Here is an 18,365-nt window from a genome sequence, read left to right as displayed (position 1 = left end):
GCTTCTACAGCCTACCTGGCCTCCCCTCCTCGGCATGTCGTCACCCTGGTGCAGGCAGGGGGCTTTTTCCTTTTTTTTAAATTTATATATAGTACAGTTTACTCTTGTGCTGTTTAGTTCTGTGAGTTTTAACAAGTTTATTTAAATATTTTGAGTTCATTTTACATTTGTACAGTTGTAGGAAATAAAGCAGAGAGATATGTAGTACCCTTTTTCACGTTTCACACCAGTAGTAACATTTTGCAAAACAAGTATGATCACGAGATTGAGCCCCACACTGTCAAAATATGGACCATTTCATCTCTACAAGGACCCTTCTTGTGGTCTTGTAGCCACATCCCCATTCCTAACTCCTGACAACCACTTATCTGTTCTCTAGTTCTGTGATTTTCTGAGTTCGAGAATGTGATATAAATTAATGGTACAATAATTAACGTTTGGGGGTTGGCTTTTTTTGCTCAGCATATTCTTTGGAGGTTTGTCCAAATTCTTGTGTGTATTAATAGTTCCTTTTGGGCTGGGGTTCGGTGATAGAGCACTTGCCTAGCGTGTGTGAGGCACTGGTCCATTGGACCTTTGTTTTATTTATTTATTTGCGGTGCTGAGAATCAAACCGAGTGTATAGGATTTTTGTTTATTTGTTTGTGGGATAGGAAATTGGATCCAGGGCCTTGTACAGGCTAGGAAAGCACTTTACTACTGAGCTACACCCCCCAGGCTCCTAAAGAGTGCATTTGGGATATAGAGGGAGCATGGACCTGGGAGTTAGTTCATTAGGACTCAAATCCTAGCTTTGAACCAGATTCTGGTAAGATACTTTGAATGACTATAAAATGGGGATAATTGGAACTGCCTTAAAGCTAAAGTGTTTAAAGCACTTGATACATAGTGGGTGCTTGCATCAGTCCCTTTTCTGCTATTATAATGAAATGTCAGGGGCTGGGTAACCTTATAAAGATCAGAGGTTTATTTAGCTCACAGTTCTTGGGTTCAAAGGCATGGTGCCAGCATCAGCTCAGTTTTGGTGAGGACCTCATGGTAAACGGCATCACAGTGTATGCAAGAGGGAGATATCATAGGTCGAGACAAAAAGCCAGGGTGGCTGGGAATTGGCCAGGCTTATTCTTTCATACCAGCTCCCTTGAGAATATAAACTTGGGTCCCCCAAGACCTGTATTAATCTCTTCCAGAGGGCAGCTCATGTTAAAAGACCTAAGAACCTCCCACTAAGCCCCACCTATGAAAGATACCCCGTCTCTTAACCTTGTTACATGGGGAACCAAGTTTTGAACACATGAACTCCTGGGAACACACCACCTCCAGACTATGCCTGTGCTTAGTGGAGAGAAGCTGTACTCAATACAGGTTCAGAGAAAGCCATCGGGCAAAGCAGGGGGTGCTGGGAGGCTGCCTGTGGAGGGCTGTGTCAGGCTTCTCCTCCCTCCTTCCCAGCACCACCTAGTCATCATTGTCTTCCAAGGCCAAACTCTGGCTTCTCCCTGGGAAGACCCTGTCCCTGTTCCTACCCTGGTCTAAGTCTCTTGACAGGACAGGACAGGCGCTAGTATTCCCCATTGAAGCTGGCCAGGCCTATGCCACAGATGCAAGGACTCTCAGGGAATTCCAGATTGCACCAGGCTCTGCTGGTCTGGATTAGCCTCACCAGGTCTGAGCACATGCCCAGACTATTTCAAATGTCACTGTGTCATAGCCCAATTCCAGAAATGTGTTTTGGGCTTTTATCCTGTGTAAGGCACTGTCTTAGGTGTTGTGAAGGGGCAGAAAACCTCACTGTCTTCCAGCAGATGGAGCCTTCAGGAACCCCCATGGCTGCAGGGTAAGGTCTGCATTCAGAGCCATTTTCAGAGCTTGTGGTCTGCTTGGATCTGTCTCTTCAGCTCTTTGACCCTCTGCCCTCCACGCACACCGCTCCCACATTGGGTCCTGACTGCGTCATTGATACTTTTTGGAAGGCCACATGCTATTCCTTTACTTAACTACACTGTTATTTATTTAACCAGTCCCTTCTGGCTGGGCATCTAGGTTGTCTGCATTCTTGGTCTCTTGTGGCAGTGTTGTGTGTCCTAGGCTCCTGTGCAGGGGGGTCTCTTCCAGCCCCACTGCAGCGCCCCTCCCACCGCCTTGCCTGTATGTAGTGCTTGCTTCGTAGTACTCCGTCCCAGAACCCCCAAGGAAGGGATGTGGTCATACAAACTTCCTACAGGGCCTGCAGTTGTTGCTGACCCCCAGGTACCCAGGAGGTACATATCACCCCTAGTGCTGCCTCTGCCACCCTGGTCCCTTATAGGGGCTCTGGTGGGGATGGAGCTGGTGAGAGATTGGAGGCCCCATTGCTGCCTCATTCCAGCTTCCTGCTTTGTGTGGAGCTGTGTCAGGATGGACTGATGAGTTTCCATGGCAACACTCACCAGCATCATTCTTACCGGCTTCCCACTGTTTTACCAGAGGGATGAGCCGTAATATAGCCAGGCCCCTCTTGATGGAATTCAAACAAATTTGAGAGGATGACTGCCTGAGTGTCTTTGCTGAAAACAGGCTCTGAACTCACAGGCTACTTCATTAAACTGAAGCAGTAGCTGCTGTCTCTGGCCACTGAGCAGAGTGCTTGAGCTCTACTTCCATAGGATTCAGTAACCTTATGAAGCAGGCACAGTTTTCTCCATTTCACAGAGAGGGAAACTGAGGCACAGAGCAAGTCAGTTGACAAAAGATTGCTCAGTACATTGCAGGGCTGGGAACTGAATCAGGTGTGCTTTGATTCAGGACTTGAACTTATAACTACTAAAGTCCAGAAATGGGTGCCAGGTACTGTGGTGCATGCATATAATCCCACTGGCTTGGGAGGCCGAGGCAAGAGGATTGCAAGTTCAAAGCCAGCCTCAGCAAAAGCCAGGTGCTAAGCAACTCAGTGAGACCCTGTGTCTCTAAATAAAATACAAAATAGGGCTGGGGATGTGGCTCAGTGGTCAGATGCCCCTGAGTTCATTCCCCGGTACCTGTCCCCCCACCACCAAAAAACAAAAGAAAAAAGAAATGGGTGGTAGGAGGTGGAGGACCAGTCATCTCCCAGACTTTGTGCTTGTAGTTGGCTGCCCTAGAACTGAATTGAGGCTTACACCCAGAAAGATAATGGCAACTATCAGACCTCTGTCACTAAGGTAGCACAAAGGTCCTCTTAGAAGGGTGAGCCTAGTGTACCTCTCTTGGCCCTCTCCTAAACCAAGCATCCTGGGGACCAGTGGGTATCTCTGGCTCAGCTGTTTGGCCGGAGCTCAAGGGAGTGGTCTGGAATTCTCTCCTTGAACAGATGACACCTGGTTAGGATGCACTGCTTGTAGGTTGGTGTGGTACTGAACCCATGCATCAGGTCTCCTAGTGCAGCCGGGAGCCTGCAGACCCTGGTCCTTCCTTCCTGAACAGTCAAGCTTTGAAAGTGTATTGATTCCCACCCCTTCCCTGCTTTTGCACTTTGGATGAACCTTGTTTTCGAAGAACAGTAGAAGGTAATTTTCCTGTGCTTGCCAGCTGGCCTGTAATTGAGCAATCTCAATAACACCCACTGTAAAGTCTAATCGAAGTAAACAGGAAAATATGATTTACAATCTGGATGGCAAGTAAATGCCAGTGTGCAATTAATTTTTACACAGAGCAGCAGATTCTAAAACATTTTCCTGGGTAGAGCAGTGTGTTTTTAATTACACATTAGGAGTTGCCTTTCTATTTATTTATTACTATCACCATCATTAGTTTTTAGTTTTTGATGGTGATATTTGGATGCCTTGATTCCATATGATGTTCTTTGAAGGTTTAACCACAGAAGGGTGGGTTGGGGAAATGAGATCAGACAAGTCAATTGTAAGGTGCAGTTTTTCAAACCAGACCTGAAGGCTATGCTCTTCCTCCATTTCCTTCGTGGGAAATGATGGGAGTGTGTGTGTGGGGGTGTTGACAGGCTGCCAGATGGCCATGCCAAGGGATTCCTTTTAGTGTGGAAGGTCACTGGGTTTGGTTTATTCAGGGGAAGTGGACAAAGATACCAGGCCCCCAGTGTTGCAGATATGTTGGTATTGAAAGGTTGCACGCCAAAGATGGGAGCCATGTCTTTAATGGCTGGTGTTCTTAGCTGGTGGAGAAGGGAGCCTACATGCCAACTGTGGGTGCCCTGCTGCCAGATGGTTGCCTGAGCTGAGTGTTGGACATGAGGTCAGATGTGTTCTGACCCTCAGCCTCTCCTGACTTGTCCTGGTGTACACTAAAGCTGCCTATAGAACCAACTCAGTGGTAAGATGTCACACACCTCAAACACGCTGCAGGGATCACAGACCCTGAGATAGATCTTAAGGTATTATGCGGCTGGACTAAATTTGTTGTTCTAACCAGCAGGACTTTGACTTTGGGGTGCCCCAAGGCTGCCACTGGGAGGGGGAGGCTCTGAGATGGTGACTCTGGGTCTTGGCCCTTCTAGAGAGAGTACAGCTCCTTTACTAAGAAGGTGGTTCTGTTCCAAAGGGATCCTCAGCAACAGTGGTGATGGGAGCGGGGCGCTACTGTTTAAGGGCCCTAGTCTTCCTGGTCTTGAACCTCTTTTCCTGTCTTTTGTCTTTCCAGGGAGTTGGCTGTACTCAGCCCCATTCCAAGGGTAAGAGGCTGATGGGGAACTCTTTCTGCTGATGTCCTTCCCCTGGGGTTGCCCAGGCATCAAGGCTGCCCAGGTCTGCCCACCTGAAGATGGCTTGTGCCTACTCTGGGATGCAGCCCAGTGCCTGAGGTCCTTACCATGGTGATGATCCTGAGGAGAAGCCTTGCCAACCAGGGAACTGACTCCATAGCATGCAGGACCTTCAGCCCTGAACTGGTGAGGACCTAGTGAGCATTGTTACTTTGATGACCTTCTTTGAGGCCTGAGGTGCAGGTGGGCTGTGGGTGGGACATCCAGGCATGGCTAACTGGGTTCAGAGTACCTGAGAGTAGAGTTCCGTGAGAAGTTCCAGCCTGGGGCCATAGGGCACAAGAGCCCAGAGAGTGGCAGCCTGCTTCCAAGGAGGAAGTGGCCTGGCTCGGATGAGAGCTCCTCTTGTGAGAGAGGAGGGGGCAGTCACCTGGTAAGGTGCCAGACAGGGTTTGGCCACCCTGCCAGACTGGGTCCAGCTATCCTTCTGTCTCCACTGGCAAGGTGGGGCACTTCCAGAAGGAGGGTGGTGTCTGAGTGGGGCCAAGAAGAGACTGTACCTCCAAAGAGTGAGGCAGGGATGTCAGGAATGGGAGATGAAGAAGAAAGAAGGCAGTCAAGGTGGCAGGCGTGGTGACAGCCACCCTCTGGTTACCCTCCTAGATGGTGGTAGTTGGGCGGAGAAGCAGCAGGTTATTTGACCTTAGGCTGTGAGCCAAATCCTGGAGCCAGCCCCACTCCAAGCCCAGTTCCTAAGTGGGGGCTACTCCCCTGCAGAGGGGGAAGTCATGCTCAGCCATGAGCACTTTCGAGGAGTTTTGCCGTTGGCTAAGTCCTCAGAACTCGCTGCAGCTTTCATGGTCAGCAAGGGTCTGGCCGACCCAGAGTCATGTTACCTAATACCCCTCCTGTGCCCCGACACTGAGCACCCTCAGCAGCCCCTGTCCTAGTCTTCTGTCAAGGAAGACTGTACTCAGAGCAGATAGGCCGAGGTACTGAGCCCTGGCTCAGGAGTGCCACTGAGACCTGCATGCATTCCACAGCCTTCACGGCACCTGTGGCATGACGGACACGGGCTGGAGGAATTCAGGAACCAGCATGACCCAGAGGAGGGTTGTGCCCTTCTCGTCCTTGAGTAGCTACCTGCCTCAGGGGTAAGGTAGCTTGGACAGACATTAATACAGGGATCCTTCGGGACCCCATTAATGGTACCTCATAACTGAAACCCCACAAAGTGTGGAGGAGGGCTGGCTTGACTGTAGCACGCCAGGGAAACCCTGCAGAAAAGGATGCTTGACACAGTCTTCAAGGGTGAGCAGAAAGGGCTTATAAACTGTAGGGTCCTACCTGCTCATTTTACAGACCCAGAGCAGGGCAGTAGCTACCTCACCCCTCCATGCTGCCAGCCCTTCTTGCCCCGTGCCAGGCCTCTCATGTAGCTGCCAACTTTTGTGGTTCTTCCTTGGGTCTCTGGTGTGGCTGGAGTAGGGCAGAGACCTGTACCTATAGCGTTTGCTAGACGCATCCTTGGCCATTGTGGCAGGTCGAGCCTCATGGTGGTCCAACCTGCAGTTTGATCACTGTTTACCAGCCCCAATGCCATCACACTTACCCCACGTGCCAGCCTTTCTCATTTGGATTATTGTGGTAATTGGGCTCCTACTTTTGGCTCTTTTCACCTGTTCTCTACCCAGCTGCCAAAGAAAATGCCAGTCTCTGTTCAGAACCTTCCACTGTCTATCTCATGCTGAGCAAATGCCAAAGGCCTTTGCAGTCTTGTTCTCCATGACTACTCTGACCTCGTCCCTGCTGCCCTTCCCACTCACTCCACCCAAGCCACACTGGCCTTCTGTTTCACATAGGACAAGTATACCTGCCCCGGGACCTTTGCACTTCTTCCACAGCCTGGAACTCTCCCCACTTAGCAGGACTCTCTCCTTCTCTCCCCCTACTCCCTCCCTCCCTTCTCTGGATACTCAGCTTAATATTTAATCCTGTCCTTACTCCCTGCTTCCTCGCCCTTTCCACAGGTACTTTCTGGCATCCCTTTCCTGTCTGTGTTCCCTCTGCGGCACTTACCACTTTTTAGCAGTTTACTGTTGGTCTTCTTGTTGTCTGAGCGACTCCCCAAGCTTGGAATGGGAGTTTGTAAAGCAGGACATGTGTCTCTTTTGCTTGTTGCTGAGTCCCAGTGACTAGAGCCAGGCCTGGTGCCAGGAGGTACACAGTGACTGTCGAGTGATGAGTGCTGCCCCGTGGCTTCTGAGCAGGTGGGGGTTGTGGTCCTTTGGCTGCAGCTCACTCACAGCTGAGTGGCTCCATTTTTGTTGGTGGTGACATTCTTCTTGGTAGGAGTCTGACAGGCTTCTAGAGTAGCTCTGATGGGAGGAGTAGCCTATGGACAGGAAGGAGTAGCTCAGGGCAAGGGGCCCTGGAGCTGTCCTGAGGGAGGTGCCCTTCCTGGGTTCAGCTGCGCTGTCAGTCTCTGAGGCTGCCACTGTGTGCAGTCCCTTCATGGGGGGTAACTGGTACTGGCCAGAGCTGTTTCCCAGGCCACAGGCTGAGGTCAGTTTGAGCTGCCCTTCCAGGGATGTGGCCAGAGCCGCTGCCAGGGGAGCTTGGCGCGTCTCAGCCCCAGCCTGGGAAAGGAAAACTCATCTTTTTCAGAACATAAAGAAAAAAGGTTGGGGAAAGCAGGCAGGTTCTCGGGAGCGAGCCAGCCACGAACACATCTTCCAGAGTAGGGTCTTTGTTTTCTTCCCGACCCTCCTCCCTTCCTGATGGATGTCCTTCTTTCTGCTGCTCTTATTATTGACTGATCTGGGCCAGAACCACCTGGCAAGTGCTGTGGGCCCATCTGTCTCCCCGCCCTTTCCTTCCTCCTCCCCTTGACTCCAGATGGCAGGTCAGTGTGGGAACGGCCCTTTTGGAGAGGGCCCTTTGCATCCGTGGGCTGGTTGATGGCCTGCAGGTTGACTGTTGTCACGTTTCCAGGCGTGACCCAGTGCTGCTGGTGGGGCAAATGGAAGCCCACTGTGCACCCACAGGAAGGCATGGGAGCACCTGGGGAAGTGCTCAGAGGTCTTAGCTGCATGCCTCTCTGCAGAGGGGCAGAGGTGCTCCATCTCTGTCCCTTACACAGGCAGGAAACTAGCTCAGAGAGCCCAGGGCAGGGTCCAGAGCATCAGCTTGTGAGCAGGGCACCAGGACAGGCCTCAAGTCCCTTAGCTCCACTCAGCACCTTTATGCGCCCAGCCTGGCTCTGGAGGCTATGGTTGCCTCAGGGGAGGTTACTAAAGAAAGGCCCAAGTAATCTTTCTAGTAATGACCTCAGGAGACAGAATGTGAGGTCACCCAGTGCCATTATTTGCTGTGAGCAGCCCACAAAGCTAAGAGGCAGGCCAAGGGGTTTGCTTCAGCTTCCTAGACAAGTAAATCATCCCTGTCATAGCTTCAAAATAACAACAGGAAAGATGGGAAATAATTCTTTTGTTTTCTAATCAGACCAAGGTGTAGCAGAAGTGGAGGTTTAAGATTAAAAAAGAAGCCAGATGCAATGACAAGTGCCTATAATTTTCAGTTACTAGGGAGGCCCAAGGCAGGAGGATCTTAAGTTCAAGGCCAGCCTTAGCAACTTAGCAAGACCCTGTCTCAAAGTAAAAAGTAAAAAGGGCTGGAGGTGGAGCTCAGTGATAAAGCATTGCTTGGCATGTAGGAAGCCCTGAGTTCAGTACCCAGTACTGGAAAAAAAAAGAGAGAGATCGAGGCCTGGTACCACCCGAATAAATCAATTAAATAAAATTAAAAAGAAAACATGATTCTGGGGAGGCTGGGAAATGTGCAGGCACAGGCCACTTGAATCCAGGAGCAGGCACCTGAGGTGTTGCCCCACCCTGACCCTGAGCTGGTCAGCAGGGACACAGAAAGTCTGAGGCCTCAGGGGAAAGTCACAAGGGTCTTGAGCCCTGGGTGTCATGGTGTGCCCAGGAGAGCTTGCAGGTGCCACCCTGGGACCTGGTGAGGAGCCAGAGGAAGCCTCATCTCTGCCCTCCTATGGCCCTCATAATGCTTTTTCATTTCTCCTTTTCAAAAAATGAAATGTTGGTGACAACATGACTATCCCTACTCTAGAGAACAGTGTAGGAAAACGAGAAAAAGCACTGAGAAGCATTGAGCATTTTCCCTTTGCAGGCACAGGGGCCATGTACCTGGGAGAGACTGCCCAAGGGCGCAGCTATGTCCACACTGGCTTAGCTTGGATGGTCGGCAGCCATGGCTGTCGGTTCTCCTTCCCTGCTCTGCCTGGTTGCTCTTGTCGGTCATTCGTGCTCTTTCTTCTCCTAGTCTAAGATTAGCTGCTGCCACTGGAAGGGAGCCCAGACATTTGACCCTGCAGCACTGTGCTCCCCCAACTCCTTCCCGCATGCCCACACGTAGGACAAGGGCTTGTTCTCTCGTTTCCAGAATGACCACCTCCCTTGGCAAGTCCTGGCCTTCTCTCCCCAGCAAGTGTCCCAGCTCTCTCTAAAGTCTGGAGATTAGAGGGAGCTGGCAAGTGGCCACTCCTGGACAGGGCAGTGTGCGGTTCTGGACTACTTGACTCTCCCCTTAATGACCCACTCCAATTTTTGGGAGGGGCTGATCAGGTGCTTCCTTCTGCACGTGTCAGGTTAGGATGCCATGGCTAGGTACTTTCTCTGACTGAGGTTTGGACTCAGAAGTACTCAGCAAGTCTGAGAAAGCTTGGTGCCTTTCACCTTGGACTAGCAGAGGAACCCTAGGGCCTTGGAGTCAGGGGTACCAGATGACCATCAGCATCTTTGAGAGTCACAGGATGCTGTTCCCTTCTCAGTTTCTTTCTGTCTTCTTGGGCCTGCATCTCTGCTTTCTAGTCTTTCATAGTCTCGTGTGTTCTGTTTTGGAGGCATGGGTGCTCTTCTATTCACCCCGCTCCCCCCCACCACCCCCATGCATGGGTGTGAGCTGCTCCCTGTACACTATGTCAGGACAAGGAAAATGTGATTCAATTGCTATGGTCCATAATCTTCAGAAAAAAATTGCAAAGAACCATGGATAAGGCCTAGAGTTTTCTGCATAGGCCAGTTCCTCGTTTGGAGCCTTAATTGTGTCTTTTTTTAAGGCAGGGTCTCTTTCTTTAGTTGGACAGATGGCTCACAAGCCTTGATTTCATTTCTAGCTTTTGCCTTTCCTGAGAGGTTCTGATTCCAAAGCTCTTGTCTTCTGTGTAAGGAGGCTCACAGGACAGGCCCTTTCCTGGGTGGACTGGGGAACAGAGACATGGTAGAGGAAGGGGTACAGAAGGGGACACATGCTCTTTGTTTGCCTTCACTGCATACCTCAGCCAGAGCTTGGAGCACTTCTGTATAGATACGGGAGTCTGTGAAGCTTCCAGGGGCACCATTACCTTGGGGCTGGTGGGCCTTAGTGCACGGTGATCTGCTTTCCTCCCTCCTGCCCTGTGGGATCCGAGGAGTTGAGGGTGAGACTGGCTGACTGTAGGAATGGCGCCCTTCATGTTATCACATTCTGGGTAGATGGGATTAGAGAGGCTCTGGTCAACCTGCAGGGACTTCCAGGGACACCCACCAGTGGTCAGGATCTGCCAGGGCCCCACACCTGCAGAAATGGGGTGTTTTGGCCCAACTGCGTTGGCTTTGCCTCACAGAGAGGGCTGAGAAAGCAAGACAGGGTCCCATCCCACCTGGAGGTCTAGCACAAAATTGGTAGGGTCCCTCGTTCATAAGCCACAGAGGCCATCTCCAGCCACCTTACACTGAGATGTGCTCCCTGGGGCGATGACAGATGGCTGGCTGGTGGAGAAGAGTGTGGAGGGTCAGGACAGTGGGGAGGACATGGCAGGGATTCATGGCAGGCCGAGGAGAAGTGGAGATTCATTCTTCTAGGTTGTGATGTCTCAGTGCCATACATCCCGGGTTCCCTGGCACCTTTGGGTGGGGAGTTGGAGGCTGGTGTGGGGAACTTGGGCAGGCCTGGTTGGTGGCCCTGCCTCTCCATGCTGTGCTTTCTCTCCTTCCCCACCGAGCTTAGCTTCTCAGGAGCCTAGTGATTTGGAGAGGCAGTAGGTTGTGCCCTACAAAAACTCCATGTCTGTTGGCCTGTTGTCCACAGGGTGGGTGGGCAGTGGAAGCAGGACAGGCTGGCACAAGCAGGCAGGCCCAGCCCCAGTGCCGGCTGTGTTGGGATAAGGTAAATAAAGCAGCCCCTTCCCCCAAGGGGCCTCCACTGCTAAAGCAGAGAATGCACGTGGGACAAGCACGCTGGTCTTGCTGGCAGCATTAGATCTGTGGGGGGGAGCCTGAGATGGGAGGGTACTGATCTAGCCAGGATGCTCAGGGAGGGCCTCTGAGGAGGCCACATGACATTATGGACACAGAGCATGTAAAGATCCTGGTGCAAAGGCCCTGGGGTAGCAGTAGCTGGCAACAGGAGTGAGGAGGAGTGCAGAGGGAGTGAGGGGGCATGGGCTTGGCTCACATGGGCCTGGGGGGCTGTGGGAGATGGGGTAGCCTGGATTTTATGCTGGTTGCTGTGGGAAGTTGTTGGAGAGAAATGAATGACTTGATCTGATCTCTGCTTTAAAAAGATGACTTAAGGTTCTGTGTGGAAGGTGGAAAATAGGGGCCAAGAGCACCATGCTGGGTGCCAGGGGGCATGGATGGGGTGTTTGGAGTGGTAAGAGCACTCGTCTGGCCTGGGGAACAGGTAGCTGCTCTAGGGATCTGTAGGAAATGCTGACAGGTCCCTGTTGAGTGAGTGGGATCCTGGAGCCCTGTGTGCTGGCCAGGGCTTCCTGGTGCAGGCCATGACCAGCCGATAGCCCTCCCTGCCTGCTTGCAGCGTGGTAGTACCCACTCATGTGTCCACGTTCCCTGGACGGGTGTGGGTCAGGAGTATCCTGGGCTGCCCCTGTCTAGTTCACACTAGCTTACTAGAACGAAAGGCCATGTTGTCCCACCAAGAAGGCGGGGCTCTGCTCTGGTGCTTCCTGCTTTTGTCTGTCGGCCCCAAGTCGTCTTTTGCAGCTCATGCTCACCAGTGAAGCACACAGGCTGTGACAGCCTTCGTGCTCCCTTCTGCTTGCTACAGTCCCTGTCCTGCAGTGGACTTCTGCGGGCTCCCTGCTGGGTTGCTCTGCCACCTGTCCAGCACAGGAGGTGGGGATTGTGGTTCCTCAGTGGCTGTTGTCCTTGTCCTGGGTGCTTCCCTAATACTGGGAACTTGTCTCCCTTGGCAGGCCTGGCACCTGGCAGGGGAGAAGCCCCATTTCTCTCTCTGAACCCTTTCCTTGAGAGCAAGGTGCCTGCCTAGGTCCCATCTGTGAGGGTAGCATAGCCCATTGGGAGACTCTTTTATGTTTGTCACCCGCTCTTCATTGGGTTACTTTGGTGTGGCTTTCAGCTATGCATCCTGTAGTGTTAAGTGTCAACCGTAGGGGAGGCAGCTGGAGCTCTCTTTCATCCTTTCCAGATATTTCCACGCATGGCTATAGAATAGGAGGTCACATCACTTGGAATCGAAGAAGGTGAGCTAGCCTGATGATGTAAGGATTGTTGTCAACCGAGGAAGGAAGAGCTGCCCTCCACAAGTTCCTTCTGGTTGATCAACGCCAGCTCAGGTGTTTCTCTAGGAAGCCAACCCTGACTGCACCCCGACCCAGCACACAGGCATAGGCCCCCCATCTCTGTGTAATGTAAAGCCTTGTGTACATGACTGTATCCTCCCTGAGGCAGAGCTCTTCTTCACCTCTGTGTCCCCAAGCTGGTCATGGTGGACACTGAAAAACTATGGGATAAATGCAGTGGTGTCTAAGTGCAGAGATCCCTGGATGGAGCAGATGGGGATGGGTGAGGGAGCTCATGACAAGCACTCTCTTATCTGGGTGAGTCAGGTGTTCCTAGTCAGCTCCACCCTCCTTCCAGGACTTCAAGGATTGGGCCCTGGGCTCCTGCCCACTTCTCAGCCTAGAAGCCTTGCCTGTTCTTGTCATGGGGGGTGGGAGAGGAAGTTTTGGGGGCTTCCCTCAGAGCTGGAGCTGATTTGTCTGGGGCCATTAGCTGCTTACACCATGGCAAGGTCAGCACCTAGCATAGCCTGCACGTAGATGATTGCCAATTCCTGTCTATTGGGCAAATTAATGAGGGAGAGAGGGAGTTAGTCTTTTGGAATACTTTTTAAAAATTTTTTTTTTGTAGTTGTAGATGGACAGAATGCCTTTATTTTATTTGTTTATTTTTATGTGGTGCTGAGGATCAAACCCAGTGCACCACACATGCTAGGCAAGTGCTCTGCCACTGAACCCCAGCTACAGCCCTAGTCTTTGGAATACTTGAGGCAGACTTCCTTCAGGTGCCGATTGGGTGGACTCTTCCTCACCAGCAGCTAGAACAGGCACACCTGAATGTCAGCACAAGGAGCTCCCAGAATATTTCATGCTCAGATTGTCGTGTAGTCATGGAGCGAGTGCAGGGGTATGGGCTCTTCCAGGCCTCCTTGGCCGGTTCTCCACAGTAGCCATCAGTGTTCAGTGGAAGCTAGCTGTGGGCTGTGAGAGAAGATGGAGGATGCTCACAATGGAAGGGGAAGCCATTGTGAAAATGTAGCAGCCAGGAGTTCAAAGCCATATCTCTCAGGTTGCGACCAAATGGAACCAGTGAGTTTCTGGTCCAGTCCAATGAGAATGACAGGGGGGCCTGTAGTGCTGTAGCTGCAGAGCGGCCTGTGGAGCAAAGGCCAGTGGTTTTGAGCATGGCAGGAAGAGCTGCCCTCCTGTCTCCAAGGGGGGTCTGGCAGTGGGAGAGGGCCCTCGGCTCTTCCATGCTGAGAGGCCCTGCCTCTCCCAACCTCTTCCAGCCCTGTACTGAAGTTTGTCCTACTGTTTACCATTGTACCCCCAACCCCTTATCACTTATGTGGGGAGATCCCCTCGTGTCAGATGGATCCATCACTGGCTGGAGATGTGGGACAGTCTAGGTCCAGATCCGTGCAAATGTTGTCTCTTGGAACACTTTTCTCCTTTCCCCAGTCTGACGCTGGCAAAAGGCAGTTTTCCCTTTAATTGTGACTTTAGCAAGAGATCAGTGCAGAGTCATGTGTGAACGCGCTTCTTATGACTTAAAGAGTGAATAGCTTTTCTGGTTGTTTTCAGCACACGCCAAAGAAGATGAGTCAAGGACCTACCCTTTTCTCTTGTGGAATTATGGGTGAGTAACCACACGGCCAGGGGCCATCCTCCTTTGGTTGTCACAGCCAGGTGAGATGCTGAAAGCACTTTCTGCACATGAGTCCCAGAAGAGCCCTGGGGACCCTCTGTGTATTTCCATCCCCAGTGGTGCTGGAAGGTCTGGGGGCTGTTTGGGTGATTGAGTGAGGGGACAGAAACTGGGCTGTGGTTTACAAATCATGTCTAACTCTTAACATTGAGAGTTTCTGTCTGATTATTATAATTCTTGGTGATTTTTTCATTCAGGAGATACAGCTAACATGCAAAGTAAAAATCTCGTATAGCCCCGTTTCCCAGTGATAACTGTCGGTACTTTTATGCTTGTTTTTTTGTATTTTTTTAAACATAGACGAGTCTATGATGAACATATAATTATATAAAACTGTATTTGTTTTTCCACTTGGTAGTTCTGCAGCATGAAAACTATTCATTTCATGCATTTCCATGGTCTGAAGTACAGCATTGTGTGGATGTATCAAAATGTCCTTAACAATAAAATTTCTGTGGCTTCTGGGTAAAGGTGCTTTTGAATTTTCTGTTGTCATTACAGTGACTAAGTGTCTGAGTCTTGTCTTTCTCATTATTCTTTGGAGCTAGTTCCCAGGAGGGGAACAGAGAGGCCAGAGGGAAGGGACCTCTTTCCGGCTCTTGATTTGGGCTGTCGATCTGCCTTCTACAGAGGGTACCTCAGTCTTCTCTTGCCATACACATGTGACTTGCTATTTCTGATAGGGACCAAACAGGTGACTGTATTGGTTATGTGGATTTCTTGATGCTTCAGATGATTGGGCAGAGTATTTACTTTTGCTCTCTCCATGACACTCCTGTCCCCCTCTGGGGTGTCCTTTCAGATGACACATCAGCTCAGAGACTGGACTTTGACAGTGGGCATTTACTATTTACTGTAGGCTGAGGGTTGTGTGTCTTGGGAGGAGCAGGTCAAGTCATCCTCACCTTCCTTTCCCAGCCCCTTTCCTGTGTGCCCAGTGTTTCCTTTTCCTTCTTTTGAGGCATTTCCTGTAGATGAGACATGAGTGTGGAGGAGCACTGGGTCTGTTGTGGTGAGCACTATGCGGGGTGTTGTACCAAGCTTCTTGTATGCCACTCCAAAGACGTGCTTGTTCACGTAGGAGGAAACTGAGGTCCCTTGGAGGCAGACTTGAATCAGGTGGGGGAGAAGGAGATGTTTCCTTCTCAGTCACATGCCACAGCTCTGGGAGAGCTGGGTGGTCCTCTTTGATGCTACCACCCAGAGGAAATGGAACCAGAGATCACCTGCCTTGGAGTGCTATGTGACACACTTTTGAGGCCTGTCCCCACATGATTGAATACCTCCTTAGTGGTTAACGGTTTTCAAACCCTCTGTGTCCCAGCATGTGGCCTGCAAGCCTGCTGTCTCTCCTTTTCCTGGGACAGTGTCATGACTGAGTTGCCACCTTCCATGTGCCCAAGAGAGAGGGAAGGGATCCTGAGCACACCCAACTCCCAACCTGTGACTTCAGCTTGAAACAGCCAGACTATTAACCTGGACAGTTGGGATGGTGGCCTTGATTCAAGGCTGTTTGTGCTTTAGGCTTCCCTGGGCTTTAAACTGTGTGAATCATAGTAAGGTGAACCCTCCTGGGGTGGAGGCAGTGTTAAGTTTGAGTTGTCACATTGAACTTCTTAACTTCTCTGATCCTCAGTTTCCTTGTCTGCAAAATGGCAATCACAGTAGCACCCATGTTGTAGGCTTGCCGTGAGGACTCTGTGACATTGTTTTGCAAAGAGATTAGTATAGTAGGAGCATTTCATGAGTAGTAGTTCAGGAGGGGACTGAGACCTAAGTTGAGGATCCCTCTTCCAGAGAAGGGGCCTCCAAGTCTAAACAGAGGGACTATGGTGATTTCCACTGGAGAGGGGTGAGGGAGCTGCCCTTGGAGGGATGGATTCTCAGGCCCAGAGACTGAGGGAGAGAGGCCTGGGGAAGGAGGCATGTGGGCAGACGCTTGGATTGCCTGCAGCCTGCTTTGTCCTGGGGAGGCCAGGGCTTGCAGGAGGTATCAGGCTATGTCCCCCTATTCTTGTTAGAAGAGTAGCCCTTTAGGAGCTCTGTTCCTGTGTCAGGGCCTCTGCTCTGTAGGGCAGTTGCTGAAGGACTGCCTGTCGGTCCAGGGAGCACCAGGGGTGGCTGTGCAGGTGGTGGGTCGCAGGCAAGCCCGCATCCTGCTCTGCGTCTCTCCCTAGTGCACCATCCTTCTCTGACTCAGCCTCCTCCTGTGTTCGGGACCCTGCCCTGTGTGATGGCACATTACCAAAGCTTTGCACTTACCATGGTTGGTTGCGGTGGCTTATTCTAGTAGGTTTAATTGAGTACCTATCGTATGTCAGGCACTTAGTGCTGGGTAGAGCAAACTAGGGCCTGTACCTACCTGCAGCGAGATTGCTGTCCTGCCAGAGGAGAAAGAGCAATAGTGAATTCCCCAGGGCACAGGCCCAGCTTGCAAGACCAAGGAGTCCTGAGAGCCACAGGCATGTCTCCCTGTCTTCCTATCCCATGGCATCCCCTCGGCCATTCATAGGGATTCAAAGAGACAGCAGCACCCTAGAGGTGCCACTAGGTTCCTTCTGCTTCCAGAACTTTCTGGCACCTGCTGGGTATGGGTGTCAGCAGTCAGGAGCCCCCAGGCCCCTGTGCTGGTGAAAGCTCAGGTTATTTCATCCCATTAACCTGCGGGTCCAGGTGTTGCGGCCCTACCCTGCTGTGAGGACTGGGAGTGCACCCGGTTGCGAGATTTCATCTTGGGTGGGGCTGTTTTTTAATAGCGGGGAAGAGAACACCCTAAGGGACTGGCTAGACTTTTTAAGCTGGTTTTGGGCCCTTCCAGGGCTGGACAATGCTGAGCAAAGATAAAGTGCCAAATTATTATAATCACCCACCCCCAGCCAGTCTCCCAGAGATAAAGGGCTCTAGTGCGGGCCTTGATCAGTGGAATTCTCCCATGAGGACTGGGGACTGTTGGCCCTGTGACTCGGGGATTTCCCCTCACCCCATGTAAGGGTCCTAGCTGAAAACCAGTATGAGTCTGGATTCCATAAATGCTCTGAAGGAAATGCCAGCAACTACATTGGCAGTATGACTGTTGCTGCTTCTTAGAAGGCCTCCTCCCGAGTGGCTGGGCCTCCTCTGTTCCCACCCGGATGAAGTGCGTTACTAAAATAATCAAGTGCTCAAAGCAACAGGTTTTTTTTTTTTTTTCCCTCCTCCTCCCAAGTACTTCATGCTTTGTGATTTCGAGCTGGATACCAGGCCTCTCCCCACCCTTGTCCCCCAATCTAGTTTGGGGCTTAGTACAGAGAAGTGTTTTTGTGCTTTTCAAAAATAAGGGAGAAAACAAAGCCAGGGTGAGGTGCCAATGGGAGAAGCCGGGCAGAGTGGAGCCCAGCCCTACCTTCCTGCTCTGTGTCTGGCTGAGGCCTTTGGGGCGCCAGGCTTGCCCCATCACTGTAGTCCCTTCTAGCAAAGGCCAAGTTTTTCTGGTTTCCTTTCTCACCCCTCAGGTCATCCCCAGCCCACCTTCTGTGCTGAATTGAAATTTCCTTTGCAGATAGCTTCTCTGGGGAAGAGCCCTACATGACCATGGACTGAGCTCCTGACACAGGAAACCTGGGCCAGGAGGCAGCTCTGTGGGTGCAGCCCACCCTCTTATCAGCTGGCCAGTCTGGGAGCCACCCTCCTGTTCTGACATTGACTCCTGCTGGGTGAGGAGAAGGGAATCCACTAGGTTGGGTGAGGCAGAGACTGCACACGGAGCCTCAGTTGCTGCTCCCTCTAGATCCTCTGCCATTTGCAGTGGGGGCTGCTGCTTTATGCTGGCCTGGGGGTCACACGTGTACCGGTTTAATCTTATTCGGTGAAACAGGGCAAGTGGGGTGAGAGCAGCCTCCATTCACCACCCTCAGCTAATTGCAGCCATTAAACGAGTTCTGTGTTGCAGGGACAATGGACACCACACATTCCATTTTCCTCGCCACTCAGGCGAGGAGAAGACCTGGAAATCACGTAAAATGTGAGAAAGTGAAGGCAATGCCAATTATTTCAAAAAGGCCACTAGGAAAAGTCTTGTAAATACAAGTCAATGGACAGAGAACAAAACAATTCATATGCTAAAAAAAATTGGCTGGAAACCCGTAATTACTTTAGGAGTTATGGTGATAAATTATTTATTAATGTAAATGATTTCACAGGCAAAGAACATAGAGGAAACTTGAGCAGAAGGATCATACATTATGTATAAAAAGGAATTGTAAAAATATTACAGCATCCCTCCTTGTGCCGCTCGGGCTTAGGTTTGTCAGCATTTTAATTATAAGCTCTTACTTCAGTGTTTAATTACTTGGCTGTTAAAGTCTCCTCTGTACATAAGAGGGCTC

At 51.1% G+C, this 18,365-nt stretch overlaps 1 protein-coding gene across 3 annotated transcripts in view; it reads left to right on the top strand.

Annotated features, from left to right (window-relative positions):
• The window catches only part of FAM53B (family with sequence similarity 53 member B), a 112,625-nt gene that overhangs the window by 29,541 nt on the left and 64,719 nt on the right, over positions 1-18,365 (top strand). For 2 of the 3 annotated variants that reach the window (XM_081267434.1, XM_081267435.1), the window contains 2 exons: positions 4,630-4,876; positions 13,878-13,932. In XM_081267434.1, coding sequence (XP_081123560.1) covers positions 4,799-4,876; positions 13,878-13,932 — 133 coding nt within the window. In that variant the 5' untranslated portion in view covers positions 4,630-4,798. The remainder of the gene's footprint in view (positions 1-4,629; positions 4,877-13,877; positions 13,933-18,365) is intronic. The other variant, XM_081267436.1, reaches the window with a different exon arrangement.

Source organism: Spermophilus citellus (genome assembly GCF_964194105.1).
Source record: "Spermophilus citellus genome assembly, chromosome: 15".
Taxonomy (NCBI): Eukaryota; Metazoa; Chordata; class Mammalia; order Rodentia; family Sciuridae; genus Spermophilus; species Spermophilus citellus.
Note: the sequence above shows the minus strand (reverse complement) of the source record. Positions and strands in the feature narration are given on the sequence as shown.